Source organism: Carcharodon carcharias, chromosome 5 (assembly GCF_017639515.1).
Source record: "Carcharodon carcharias isolate sCarCar2 chromosome 5, sCarCar2.pri, whole genome shotgun sequence".
Taxonomy (NCBI): Eukaryota; Metazoa; Chordata; class Chondrichthyes; order Lamniformes; family Lamnidae; genus Carcharodon; species Carcharodon carcharias.
Window position 1 is genome coordinate 109,907,695 of NC_054471.1, and position 13,352 is coordinate 109,921,046.

At 38.6% G+C, this 13,352-nt stretch overlaps 1 protein-coding gene across 4 annotated transcripts in view; it reads left to right on the forward strand.

Annotated features, from left to right (window-relative positions):
• lyst (lysosomal trafficking regulator) overlaps positions 1 to 13,352 on the forward strand; it is a 364,467-nt gene that overhangs the window by 56,722 nt on the left and 294,393 nt on the right. For all 4 annotated transcript variants that reach the window (XM_041187582.1, XM_041187584.1, XM_041187583.1 and 1 more), the window contains exon 2: positions 8,515 to 8,600. In XM_041187582.1, the coding sequence (XP_041043516.1) occupies positions 8,515 to 8,600 (86 nt within the window). The remainder of the gene's footprint in view (positions 1 to 8,514; positions 8,601 to 13,352) is intronic.

A 13,352-nucleotide genomic window follows, 5' to 3' on the forward strand; every position in this document is an offset into this window, starting at 1 on the left:
GTTGGCCTTCATTGCAAGAGGACTTGAGTACAGGAGCAAGGATGTTTTACTGCAGCTGTACAGGGCCTTGGTGAGACCACACCTGGAGTGTTGCATGCAGTTTTGGTCTTGTTACCCAAGAAAGAATATACTTGCCATAGAGGGAGTGCAGCAAAGGTTCACCAGACTGATTTCTGGGAAGGCGGGATTGTCATATGAGGAGAGATTGGGCCGACTAAGCCTGTATTTACTAGAGTTTAGAAGAATTAGAGGGATTCTCATTATATTGTATAAAATTCTGGTGGGGCTGGACAGACTGGATGCAGGGATGATGTTTCCTCTGGCTGAGGGGTCTAGAACAAGGGGTCACAACCTCAGGATGTGGGATAGACCATTTAGGACTGAGATGAGGAGAAACTTCACTCGAGGGTGGTGAATCTGTGTAATTCTCTACCACAGAAGGCTGTGGAGGCCAAGTCACTGAATATATTTAAGAAGTAAATAGATCCCTAGGTTCTAAAGGCAGCAAGGGGTATGTGAGAGAGTGGGCATATGACATTGAGCTAGTGGATCAGCTATAGTCATACTGAATGGGGAGGAGGCTCGAAGGGCCCAATGACCTACTCCTGCTTCTAGTTTCTATGTTTCTATGATGTACAGGACACAATTTCAAAATTTGCAGAAGACACAAAACTTGGAAGTATTGTGGGCTATGAGGAGAATAGTGATAAACATCTAGAGGGCATACACAGGTGGAATTGACAGACAGGTGACAGATTAAATTTAAGGCAGAGAAGTGTGAAGCGATACATTTTCATAGGCGGAACAAGGAACGGCAATCTTTTAAGGCTAGAATTCTAAACTGGGTGCATATGTGCACTGACCGTTTAGAAAGCGGTTAAAAAGGCACATGGGATTCTGAGCTTTGTAAATAGAGGCATAAAATACAAAAGCAGGAAATTATGGTGACCCTCAATTGGAGTATTGTCTCTGGTTCTGGGCTCCATACTTTAGGAAGAATGTGAAGGCATTGGCAAGGGTACAGAAAAGATTCATGAGAATGGCTCCAGAGATGAGAAACTTCCAATACGGGGGTAGATTGATGATACTGGGACTCTTTTCCTTGGAGAAGGGAAGGTTGAGAGGACGTTTGATGGAGATATTCAAAATGATGAGGGACCTGGACAGAGTGGGTAGGGAGAAACTGTTTGCATTGGTTGAAGGATTAAGAACCAGATATCACTGATTTAAAGTGAACGGCAAAAGAATCAGAGGTGACATGAGGAAGAGCATTATTATGCAGTGAGTGGTTAGTGCCTAAGAGAGTGCTGGTGACAGTTTCAATTGTGGCTTTCAAAAAGTAAATGGAGAAAAACGTTGCACAGCTATAGGGAGCTGGCATGGACTTGATGGCCAAATGGCTTCCTCCTTTGCTGTAATCACTCTATGATTCTATTATTCTAGACAGATGGGGTAGTAATTGGCCTGATTGGATTGGTCCTACTTTTTGTGGGCAGAACATATCTGGACAATTTTCCACATGATTGTGTAGATGCCTATGTTGTAGCTGTACAGGAGCAATTTGGTTAAGGGCACAGCTAGTTCTGGAGTTCAGGTCTTTAGTACTACAGCCGGGATGTTGTCAGGGCCCTTTGCTCTATTCAGTGCGTTCAGTCATTCCTTGATGTCAAGTAGTGTGAATTGAATTGTCTGAAGACTGACATCCACTCAGCACTTCTGGCCGAAGATGGTTGTAAACTCCTACAAAGAATGACCAGAATAAATAGCCTTGTGATATGCTTTCGCCCTGAGCTGCAGTGTTCAAGAAGACGATTCACAACCACTTCTAAGGGCATGAATAAATGTTGATCTTGCCAGTGACGCCCACATCCTGAGAATTAACTATCTTATACATACCCCTAAAATCATGTCTCAGAAGCTACCCTTCTAGGCTGAAGAACCCAAGTGTCTCCAGTCTTTCCTCATAACTCCAGTGCCAGAATACCTTTGTTGTTTCTTAGTGACCAGAACTTAATATAGTACTCCAAGTAAAGCCTGACTATAGAGTTTTGTGCAGTTTTATCATGGCTTTGTCTGACTTGCATTCTACTGTTTATGCAATCTAGTTAGGTATTATAGATTGGCTTCTCATGGTGTGAGGCCCTCTCTATCGAGGAGATCAAAGGCAGATTAACTGATCACTTTACCAAGCATTTCCTTCTGTACTTAATCTCCCTGTCACTTGTATTATGGTGCGACAGGTGATACGTGCCAGGTGGATCAAATTCACAAGGGAAACTTGGCCATGCTATCACAAAGGTTTTGCAATTTGTATTTATTATGGGAAGATCTGTGCACTGAATTCAGAAGTATTGAGTCCACTAACAACTTTAGAGATTTTAAAAATTAAATTAAAACATTTATTAACAAAAGAAAGGAATTTAAACACAAGGTTACAATTACTTGATATAAATCCCCAAATTCCTAATTAACCTGACTCCCAACTACACACCTTCTTTAAGGCAACAGTCCAAAATAGATATTAAATTTAAATAAGCAATCCAGCAAGGTTACTACAGCACCCTCTCAACATTCCAAAGGCTTTTAACACAACTTTAGTTACTGGAGCAGCACTTCTTCAGAGTGGCTAGAGGCTATTCCCAAGTCTGGTTCACACCGTGTACCTTTCCAGATTTTCCACGGCTGCCTCCACATAGCCTTCCATCCTCCTTAATATATTTTTCTCCCTCTTTAACATGTAAAATCCCATTGTTCTACATGTCTTTGGAAATTTACTTTTCCCATAATTTAAAAATATTTTGTGTCATCATTATGGTCAGCACTTCTGGGAAAAATCAATGTATTGTTTTCCTCACTTATCTTGTTAGTTGTAAACATTGCACCATCCCTTTGAAATCAAACAACCCCTTTACTTAACTAAAAATGCAAATTTCACTCACACCCTATATGTTGTCCTTATCCATGTTTACTCATTTGCATTTCAAATGCCTTATCTATTAATTTCATTTGATAATTTCAATCTTGCAGACTATCTGATTCTAATTCAATTAAATCAACCATCCACAGAATCACACATAAGCCTACCTTACAATATCTCTCAATACCATTTTGAAAAATATGATAGTTTTGTGACACTTGCCACTTGAATCTTCTGCCTTGTTTCCACTCTGACCTCGCTCAGTTTGCCCTTCTTGTTTGTTCCAGTGAAGATCACACAAGCTCAAGGAGTACCAGGTTATCTTTCTACTGGGCACTTTCCAGCCCTCTGGGCTTTACAGTTACTTCACCAACTTAAGACCTTATGTGTGGCTCCCATTTTCTCTGTGGCAGTAGATGCTGGAAATATAGGACCTGTGTGTTGGTGTTTGAGAATGGGGAAAGGATGTGGTTTGATGATTTGGGTGCACTCCCCAGTGATGGAACACTAAATTGGACAATATTTGGTATTATTGATGTTGACCTGTTTTCTACCACCAGCCTCTGGGCCACTGAAGCTGTTCAGCTTTACCATTTTGTTGTGCTTCCCATTCAATTTTCCTTTCCCTATTTAGCTGCTTTCAAATCCTCTGTCGTGTAAACGTCTCTTATTTCTCTCCATCTGTCTGCCTTTGTCTCATGCACTTATCACTTCTACCATTTATCCATTTCCTATTTTCCATCTAAGCACTTTGTCGATCATCCCATTTCAAACCTATTGTTGGAGTCTCCATGACATGCAATGGCTGATCCCATGCTTAACTTTGCGAAGCAGCTTTCATTATTCTGTTATTTCTGTGAATAATTGTCAGGGCAGTCTAGCAGGTTCCAATCCTCAAGTTTGTTAGATGTGGTGAAGCTGCATGCCAGGTAACAGCTAGTTAGCACTGCTGGAACATCTCAATTTTCTTTGGGGATTTTTGTGTTACCATCAACCGCTGTAAAAAGCCCAATGAAAAATGTCAGTACTTGTATCCCATTACCCACAAATACAAAGAGTGCAGGCAAACATAGTGTTGTTAATTAAAAGCTGTTTTTTTTCCTGACTGCATTAAGAGCCAGCTGTTAGCTAGTGGGCAAGCTTCTGCCAATATGATTAGACTACAGGTGTAGAAACACAGTTTGCGATGATTTCTCTTTCCCTCCCTCTGGGCATCTTTTTGAGTTGCTGTGTATTCTTTCATGTGCAGCTTCAGCCAAGAAAAATAATCTACTGTGTGCTGAACTAGATAATGAACCCAGATTCTATCATTGTGAAGTGGATTGAAGGCCCAATCTCTACAATGTCTTGAAATCATTGCGTAAGAATTGGTTTGTTCATGAACTTATTAAATGTTGTCCTCATTTCCCTTCCCTCACAGCTAATGTTTTTGTGTAAGGAAAACTGGCTGCAAAATAGTGTGAGAACAATTTGGGTTATTTCTGCATACATGTTTACACCTTTTCTCTCCTTGAGAACCCAGGTGATTTTTTTCCCCCAGTATTTATGGGCTGCTAGTCAGTCTTGTGTAAAATTGGCCTTCCAGTGCCTCGGGATCATGAACTTGATGTAAGGGGAAATGAAAGAAAGCAGTGGGCATTTCCAATAATTTCTGTACAGTTTGAAACTCAGTTTTGTGCCTTTATGCAGTTGGTTCAGAGCATGGAGGCTTGAAAAGTGATCAGCTACAGATAGTTCTAAGCTGGAAAGAATGGGAATAATGGAGGAAATGGAGATACCCTGCATTTGAGTCTCTTGGAAAAGATTATTACAGGAAACTTTCAAAGAAAAGGTTAAGTTTTCTGTGTTATACGTAGTTGAGTTTCAAGTAAATGGTATAAATATATTTTCTGTTCTGTGGTTAGGTATAAATATGATCTCATTAGAAGCTATGCATTCATATTTTACCATGACAGTGAAATAGAACTTTTAATTCAGAGCTGCTGACTTACTATAGTAACATTTCATGAGATTCTGGGTAAATTAAACTGCTTAAAGTAGGCTTAATTCCTATATAGCATCTGATAGTGAAGTTCAGCTTTTATGTGGGTGGGGTATGGCAGGTTATAAAAATATCAAGTCATGGAGCATAAATTAATATTTACTTCTTGCCTCATGACTCAAATTAGTTATAATTGGGGAGCGGCTATAAAGGATATCAGCTGCAGTGACTAAATGAATTGTGAAGTATTGAAATCCCAATTCATATGGTGGAATTACTAGATGCCAGTAAATAAAGATCCTCAGTTTCAAAATTATTTGATTATTTCATGAAAAGACAGAAATAGGTTAAGATGGCACTAAGTGCTATATTCAGTTAGAGGTAGGATTCAAAATGGGAGATCGAAGATCTAAGCACAGCACACATTACAATAAGCTTGTAGCTTCTCTGAATTGTGTCTCTTATCCTAGCTGATTTGATTGGATCATTTAAGGTACAGTAGTTCAGTGTCTAGTAATGCAGCATACATTCCAGCTACAAAAATAGTAAAAACTACCAACTCAAGAACACCACAATGACCTGTAAAACAATTAGTTATAGAGGTGTTATAATTTAAACTGTAGCTACTTTTTACCTAGTACTCTCCTTCACTTCTGGAAATAAGAAACACAAGGTACTTGGAAATTTAAAGGCAAAGTTCAAATATTATAGACACAAATTGATGGTGGATTTAAATGACAACCTTGTAATGTGCTGCTGGCCTAATCCCTGCAGCCAGGGCTTTTGGTGATGCTTAGGGTTGCTCCAGAGTCATCTCTACATCGACTGGGTGATTGGATTTCAGAGATTGATCTGGAACAAAAGGAGTATCCTGCATCCCATACTGAGTCCACATCTGTTAGTTCACTTTTCTAATTACATTTTTTCAAATATTATCCAAGGTGATTAAAAACAAATCTGGAACTTGACCAAAATTTTTCTGGTAGTGTATTTCATTGAGTGTAAAAACAGTCTCAGAAGTAATTTGAGGATACTTATTTCGTTTGAACCTTAGTGTTGCTGTTAGAATGGTAAGTGATCGAGGTTGTTGGCTTGCAATGTTTCCATTTCCATTGCGCCTTGCAAAAACATTTCAAAATTCTTTGTATGCAGTACATAGTTTTGAACTGCAGTGACTGCTAAAGTTCCACCAAAAAGATCCCATAAACAATGAGGCAAATGATCATTTGATCTGTTTTTGATATTGATTGAGGGAAGAATGTTAGACAGGGCACCTGAAAAATTCTGTGTTCTTCAAGTAGTAGCACGGTATCTTTAACATCCACTTCAACCAGTTGGACAGGCAGACGGGAGCTTAATGGCTGAACTGAAGTAGGATGCCTGAAACAAGGTTGTCTCAACTTATAAACCTGAACTTCCAGCATGGGTCTTGAACTTAAAACCTTGTTACCCAGAGAGGAGATTACCATCAACTGTGTCAAGCTGACACAATGTAGTTATTTTTTGTTAACTTGTTTTGCCATGATCTGCTGATCATCTGCAGTTAATAATTTGTTCCAGTGCAATCTGGTTAGATTTCAGAAATATTTTCTTTAACTTAACAAGAAGAATATTTGGAAATAAAATCACACTTTATGGTTTGTTGCTAATTGTTATTCAAGCATGCCATAACTGTAAATGCAATTAAGAGCATGACAGATAATAACTGAGAGAACTGTGATGGTTTCAAAGCAAAATGATAGGGTCATGAGGACTCGAAACGTCAACTCTTTTCTTCTCCGTCGATGCTGCCAGACCTGCTGAGTTTTTCCAGGTAATTCTGTTTTTGTTTTCCCTTTGAGTTCAAACCTGGCTTCGTATGCATGGAAATTAGTTTCTTTCCACATCAAAGATTGTTTAAGGAAGGGTGCTGATCTTACTTGAGTACTTGAGAATTGCTGTCAAATTTCACCCTTGAAGCTTCTTCCATCTTTACAATTCCTTCCCACTTTCACACTTTCTGACTTGAGGATTTTTCCCCTTTAGCATCCTCATTCAGTTTACCTTTTTCTGATTGGTTTGTGTTCTTTGGCAAAAATGCTTTTGTGCAGTTGAATTTTCTTCAGCCTCTGCATTCTCTGTTTCCTTAGACTATGGAAGTATGTTTCTGCTGATCTTATCTTAATCAGTAGTATTTTAGTGGAAATCTGCCTAGGCCAAGTTCACCTCGGCATTTGGATTGAGGCAGCAGGAGATAATGCTACAAAGTTTTCTCTATAAAGTCCATTGAGGTGAGTGCATGCTTTGAAGAGCCATATTGATGAAACTATGAGAATTACTTTAATGCTGGTGATTGTTTTCAAATTGGCAGTAATTAGTGGGAAACTGGTAAGCGTAGAATTTTGTGTGAAAGAATATTGTTTCATTAGGTATTACATTTTGCGTGTTTTCAATCTCTTAATGAACCAGTTAACTTTGTATATTCTGCAAAATGCTGTCTACTACAGAAACCAATATTTCATATTCATTTAAAAGGCAACTGCAGGCACTTTGGTGGTGGAGTGAAATTTCATTTTTCTGATTTTTTATTATTTCAGATCTTTTATTAAAATGCTTTGCACACTTATGGAGCTAAAGTTACACTGTAGTGGTCTGGTCTTATGGGTTTTCTCATGGGCCCAGGATTGGGTGGAATCATTTTTTTTCACTAATCACCCAACTTGTCTTATTACCATCTCATTTTAACCATGAAAAAGTATTAAGGGGAAAACGTGTTCAATCTTTAAAATGACTGTGTTTTGAATTGAAGGTCTCATGCAAAGGCATATCTTTTAGTAAGTAATAACCTGTACTGCCAAAAATAATTTGGTCTGGATCATGAGCCAAAGGATTGGTGTTCATTCAAAGAACATTTTTGCCAAGCAGAGGTAGATAAATTCTTGTTGGCAAGGGAATCAAAGGTTATCAGGGGTAGATGGGAATGTAGAACTCGAAACACAAACATGCCATGATCTTATTGAATGGCGAGGCAGGTTCGAGGGGCCAAATTGCCTACTTCTGTCCCTATTTCATATGTTTGTATTTTACTTGCATTTTATGTAATGGGATCAAAATAAAAGGTCTAAATGTTTCTAAAAACAGTGGACGTAATTCCATTGTGCAACCAGCATATACATTTCATGCTTTTCTAAACATTCACTAATTTCGATTTGCACTTGTAAAATGGGAAAATCAAGCCATTTTTGTTTTTAACACTGGGCCCCTTTGGTTTGCAACTTTCAAATCACACAAATCCTGTCTTTTTTGGTATCAAGCAAAATAGTTTTACTTTTATTGGCCATTTAGGATTTACGATGAGAAGAAATTGCTTCACTTCAGAGGATTGTGAATCTTTGGAATTCTGTGCTCCAGAGAGCTGTAGATGATCAGTTGAGGAGACTGAAATCAATAGATATTTTGGCACTAAGGAAAACAAGGCTATGAGGATAGGATGGGAAAGTGGAGTTGATATAAGGGTTCAGCTCTAATACTCTTGAATGGTGGAGTAGACTTGAAGTGCCATATGTCCACTCCTGTCCTTATTTCTTATGTTCTTATGCTGAAGAGCTTCTTTTTGACGGTTATCATTTTTTTTTAGGTCAGAGTAGACTGCCTGGAGAAGTTCCTCACTCTTTTCTACTACCACAGAGGAAATCTGGATGCAACAGAAGTCATCAGATTCTGGTTAGTATTTAATTAGGAAGATGTGCACCATTTGTCAGATTTTTTAAAAAGAAAAGTTGGTTAGATTGCACCTTGAATTAGAGAAGAATGTCTCTTTCCCATCCTCCACAGCTGCACGAACTTAAAATCATTAAAAACTGTGCTACCCATATTCTGTCCAGTCCAAAGTTCTATTAACTGCTGTGCTTGCCTTCCATTGGCTTCTGGTCTCCAAATATCTTAAATTTAAAAATTGCACCATGTTTAAATCACTTCATGGCCTCCCCCTCCCTGACCTCTGTAACCTCTAACTGACCATTGATGAGTATGAAGAATAGTATCACAGTATCTTTACATTACAGAAGGAGGCCAATCGGCTGATCAGTCAGTACTCGCTCTCTGAAAGAGCATTCCACCTAGTCCCATTCCCTTGCCTAATCCCCGTAATCTTGCATATTCTCTCTTTTCAGGTAGCAATCCAATTCCCTTTTGTATACCTCGATCGAACCTGTCTCCACCCCCACCTTTTCAGGAGCTTTGTTCCAGACTCCAACCACCCTCTGGGTGAAAAACATTTTCCCCTCACCACGTTTACTCCTTTTGCCAATTATTTTGAATCTCTGCCCTCTAGTTCTTGTTGTTCTCTTGAGTGGGAACAGTTTCTCATTATTTACCCTGTCCATAGCCCATAGGATCTTGAATACCTCTATGAAGTCTCCTCTCAGCCTTCTTTTCTCCAAGGAAAAGAGTCCCAATGTCTCCAATCTATCCTCAAAGTTATAGTTCTTTATCCCTGGAATCATTCTTGTGAATATCCTCTGTACTCACTCCAATGAGAAGCTCCTTTACGTCATTCCTCAAGTATGGTGCCCAGAGCTGGACGCAGTACTCCAGATGAGGCCTAACTAATGTCTTATACAAGTTCAACATGACCTCCTTACTATGATAAAAGCAAAATACTGCAGATACTTGAAATCTGAAATAAAAACAGAAAATGCTGGACAAAACTCAGTAGGTCTGACAGCATCTGTGGAGAGAGAGAAACAGAGTTAACGTTTCGAGTCCGTATGACCCTTCTACAAGGCTCTGAAAACAGTGTTTTCTGGTTTTATTATAATCTCCTTACCCTTGTATTCAATGCCCCTATTAATAAAGCCTGATATACCATATACTTTATTAACTGCTCACTCAACATGCCCTGCCATCTTCAATGACCTATGTATGTAATGTACGTATACACTGAGGTCCCTTTGTTCTTGCACCTCCTTTCGAGGCTGTCCCTTTATTTTACACTGTCTCACCATATTTTTCCTGCCAAAATGAATCACCTCTCACTTATCTGCACTGAACTTCATCTGCCATAAAAGTTCACACTGTCACAATAGGGTTACGTCACTGATTTAAAAAAAAAATTGCAACATTATCGAGGCAACAAAAAGGAAACTGTTAACTTTTGGGACTCTTTCTAATATTAATTTTCTCTCATGTAAATGATTTGATAACAGTTTCCGTAGGCAGACTGAGTCTCTTGTGACTGAATTCAGTTTTATTCTCTGCTCAGTTAGGACTAGCTTAGGCTAGGTCTAACAACTAATCCTGATCATGTATTGCATTTTAAAGAATGGATGGGTTGCTTACAATATTCTCTTTACCTTTGATGGTGAAAACTATTACACTACTTGATTGCTTCATACAAACTAAACTATTGTTCTTGCATGTGTAAACAGGAATCAGTGCACAATTATTTAATTTTTTTTAATAAAATTGCTTCTTAGTGTAGGGATTTGGACTGTATTAAGCCCTTGAGTAAGAAAATCTTTGTCAAGGGATAGCCATATTGGCTAAAACGACAATCACTAATTTAGAATGCAAATTAGCAAGGTTTATTAGACAACAATAATTTATAGTTAACATTTCATTAGTCAAAGCATGGCACGAGACATGAGTGCAACACATTTTCATGTCTTTGCCGTGGATCCTGGAACTTCTGGGCGTCTTCTCTCCTAGGTTTCTTGAACCTGGTCTCTTAGCCAACTTAATTCTAAATACATACAAACCCCTTTGCATCTTTCAGACTTCAGCTGTAATGGATCCTTTTCCAACCCACAACTTCCCAATCTATCTTAATTGCTGAAGCTTCCAGTTTCTTTCTCTCTCTCTCTCTCTCTGTCTTTCCAAAGTGGGGGAAAGGGATCAAATTTGGGAAAATATGTTAAATCAAAGAGCAGAGACAAGACAAGAGAGAAAGATATTAATGTGGGAAATGATAAACAGATTGTGACATGAAAGTGCAGAGAGTACAAATCTAAGAGTAAATCAGCAGATAAGGCTTGAGGTTACAAAAATAATAAAAGGACAAAACTAAAGGCTCTGAATCCGAATGAATGTAACATTTTAAACAAAACAGATGAACTGATAGTGGAAATAGAAATAAATAGGTATGATCTGATAGCCATCACTGAGATATGGCTGTGGATGACCTAAAGTTGGACCTGAATATTGAAAGGCACGTGACATTTAGGAAGGACAGGAAACCCGGAAAAGGTGGCGAGGTGGCTCTGTTAATTAATGATGGTATTAGCACAATAGAGAGGGATGACCTAAGTTCAGAAAACCGTGTGTAGAAACGGTTTGGGTAGAGATGAGAAATGATAAAGGAAAGAAGTCACTTGTGGGAGTGGTGATCATGCCCCCTAACGGTAACCAAATGGTAGAACAGGGTATAAAGCAAGAAATATTGGAAGCTTGTCAGAAAGGTATGGTGATAATCATGGAGGATCTTAATTTATATACAGACTGGAAAAATCAGATGGGCAGAGGTACCTTAGATGAGGAATTCACAATGTTTTTGGGATAGTTTCTTAGAACAGCATGTTCTGGCACCAACCAGAGAGCAGGCTGTACTAGACCTGGTATTATGTTAAGAGATAGGATTAATTAATGTTCTCATAGTGAAGGCACCCCAAGGGAGCAGCAATCATAATATGATTGAATTTTACATTCAGTTTGAGGGAGAGAAGACTGGGTCCAACACTAGTATTTTAAACTTAAATAAGGGCAATTATGAAGGCATGAAATCAGAGCAAGGCACAGTGAACTGGCAAATTAGGCTAAGGGATAGGTTGATAGAAATGCAGTGGCAGGCATTTAATGGGATATTTTAGAATACACAGAATAGAGACACTACAACGAGCAAGAAAAATTCCACCATCTGTGGTTAGCTAAAAAAAGGTAAAGATAGTGTCAAACTTAAAGAAAAAGCATCTCATTGTGCAAAGATTAGTGGCAGATCAGAACTTTGGACAGAATATAAAAATATAGCAAAAAATGACTAAAAGATTGATGAGGAAGGAAAAATTAGAGTATGAGAGTAAGTTAGCTAGAAACATAAAGACAGATAGTAAGAATTTCTCTGGATATTTGAAAAAGAAAAGAGTTAACAAAGAGTGCGTTGGTCCTATAGAAAGTGAGTCTGGGGAATTAATAATGGAAGATAAGGAGATGGTAGATGAATTGAACAGGTATTTTGCACCAATATTCACTAATGAAGATACAAGTAACATCTCAGAAATAGCTGTAAATTAGGAAATGGAAGGGAGAGAAGAACTCAAGAAAATCACAATCACCAGGGAAGTGGTACTGAGCAAGTTGTTGGAGATGTGGGCTGACAAGTGTCCAGGTACTGATGGACTTCACCTTAGGGTCATAAAAGAAATAGCTAGTGAAATAGTTGATGTGTTGGTTTTAATTTTACAAAATTCTCCAGATTCAGGGAAGGTTCAATTAGATTAGAAACTAGAGAATATAGCTCCTTTCTTCAAAAGGAGAGGGCGACAGAAAGCAGGAAACTACAGGCCAGTTAGCTTAACACCTGTCATAGGGAAAATGTTAGAAACTATTGTTAAAGATGTTATAGCAGGGCACTTGGAAAAATTCAAGGTAATCAGGCAGAGTCAACATGGTTTTGTGAAAGGAAAATCATGTTTAACCTATTTATTGAAGTTCTTTGAAGAAGCAGTATATGCTGTGGATAAAGGGGAACCACTGAATGTACTGTAGTTAGATTTCCAGAAGGCATTTGATAAGGTGCCACATCAAAAGTTATTGCAGAAAATAGAAGTTCATGGAGTAAGGGTAACATATTGGCATGGATAGAAGATTGGCAGGCTAACAGAAAACAGAGGTTAGGCATAAATGGGGCTTTTCCTGGTTGGCAAGATGTAACAAGTGGTATGCCATAGGGATCAGCGCTCGGGCTCAACTTTATACAATTTATATAAATGACTTGGATAAAGGGACCTAAGTATGGTTGCTAAATTTGCTGATGACACAAAGATAAGTAGGAAAGTAAGATGTAAAGAGGACACAAGGAAGCTACAAAGGGATATAGATAGGTTAAGTGAGTGCACAAAGATCTGGCAAATGGAGTGTAATGTGGGAAATGTAAAATTGACCATTTTGACAGGAAAAATAAAAAAGAAGCATACTATCTAAAAGATGAGAGATTGCAAAGTTCTGAATGCAAAGGGATCTAGGTGTCTTAGTGCATGAATCGCACGGGGTGGTGATGGCTTAGTGGTGTTGTCACTGGACTAGTAATCCAGAGACCCAGGGTAATACTCTGGGGACCCAGGTTCGAATCCTGCCACGGCATGGTGGAACTTGAATTCAATAAAAATCTGGAATTAAAAGTCTAATGATGACCATGTAAAAACCCATCTGGTTCACTTCAGGGAAGGAAATCTGCTGTCCATACCTGGTCTGGCTCACAGC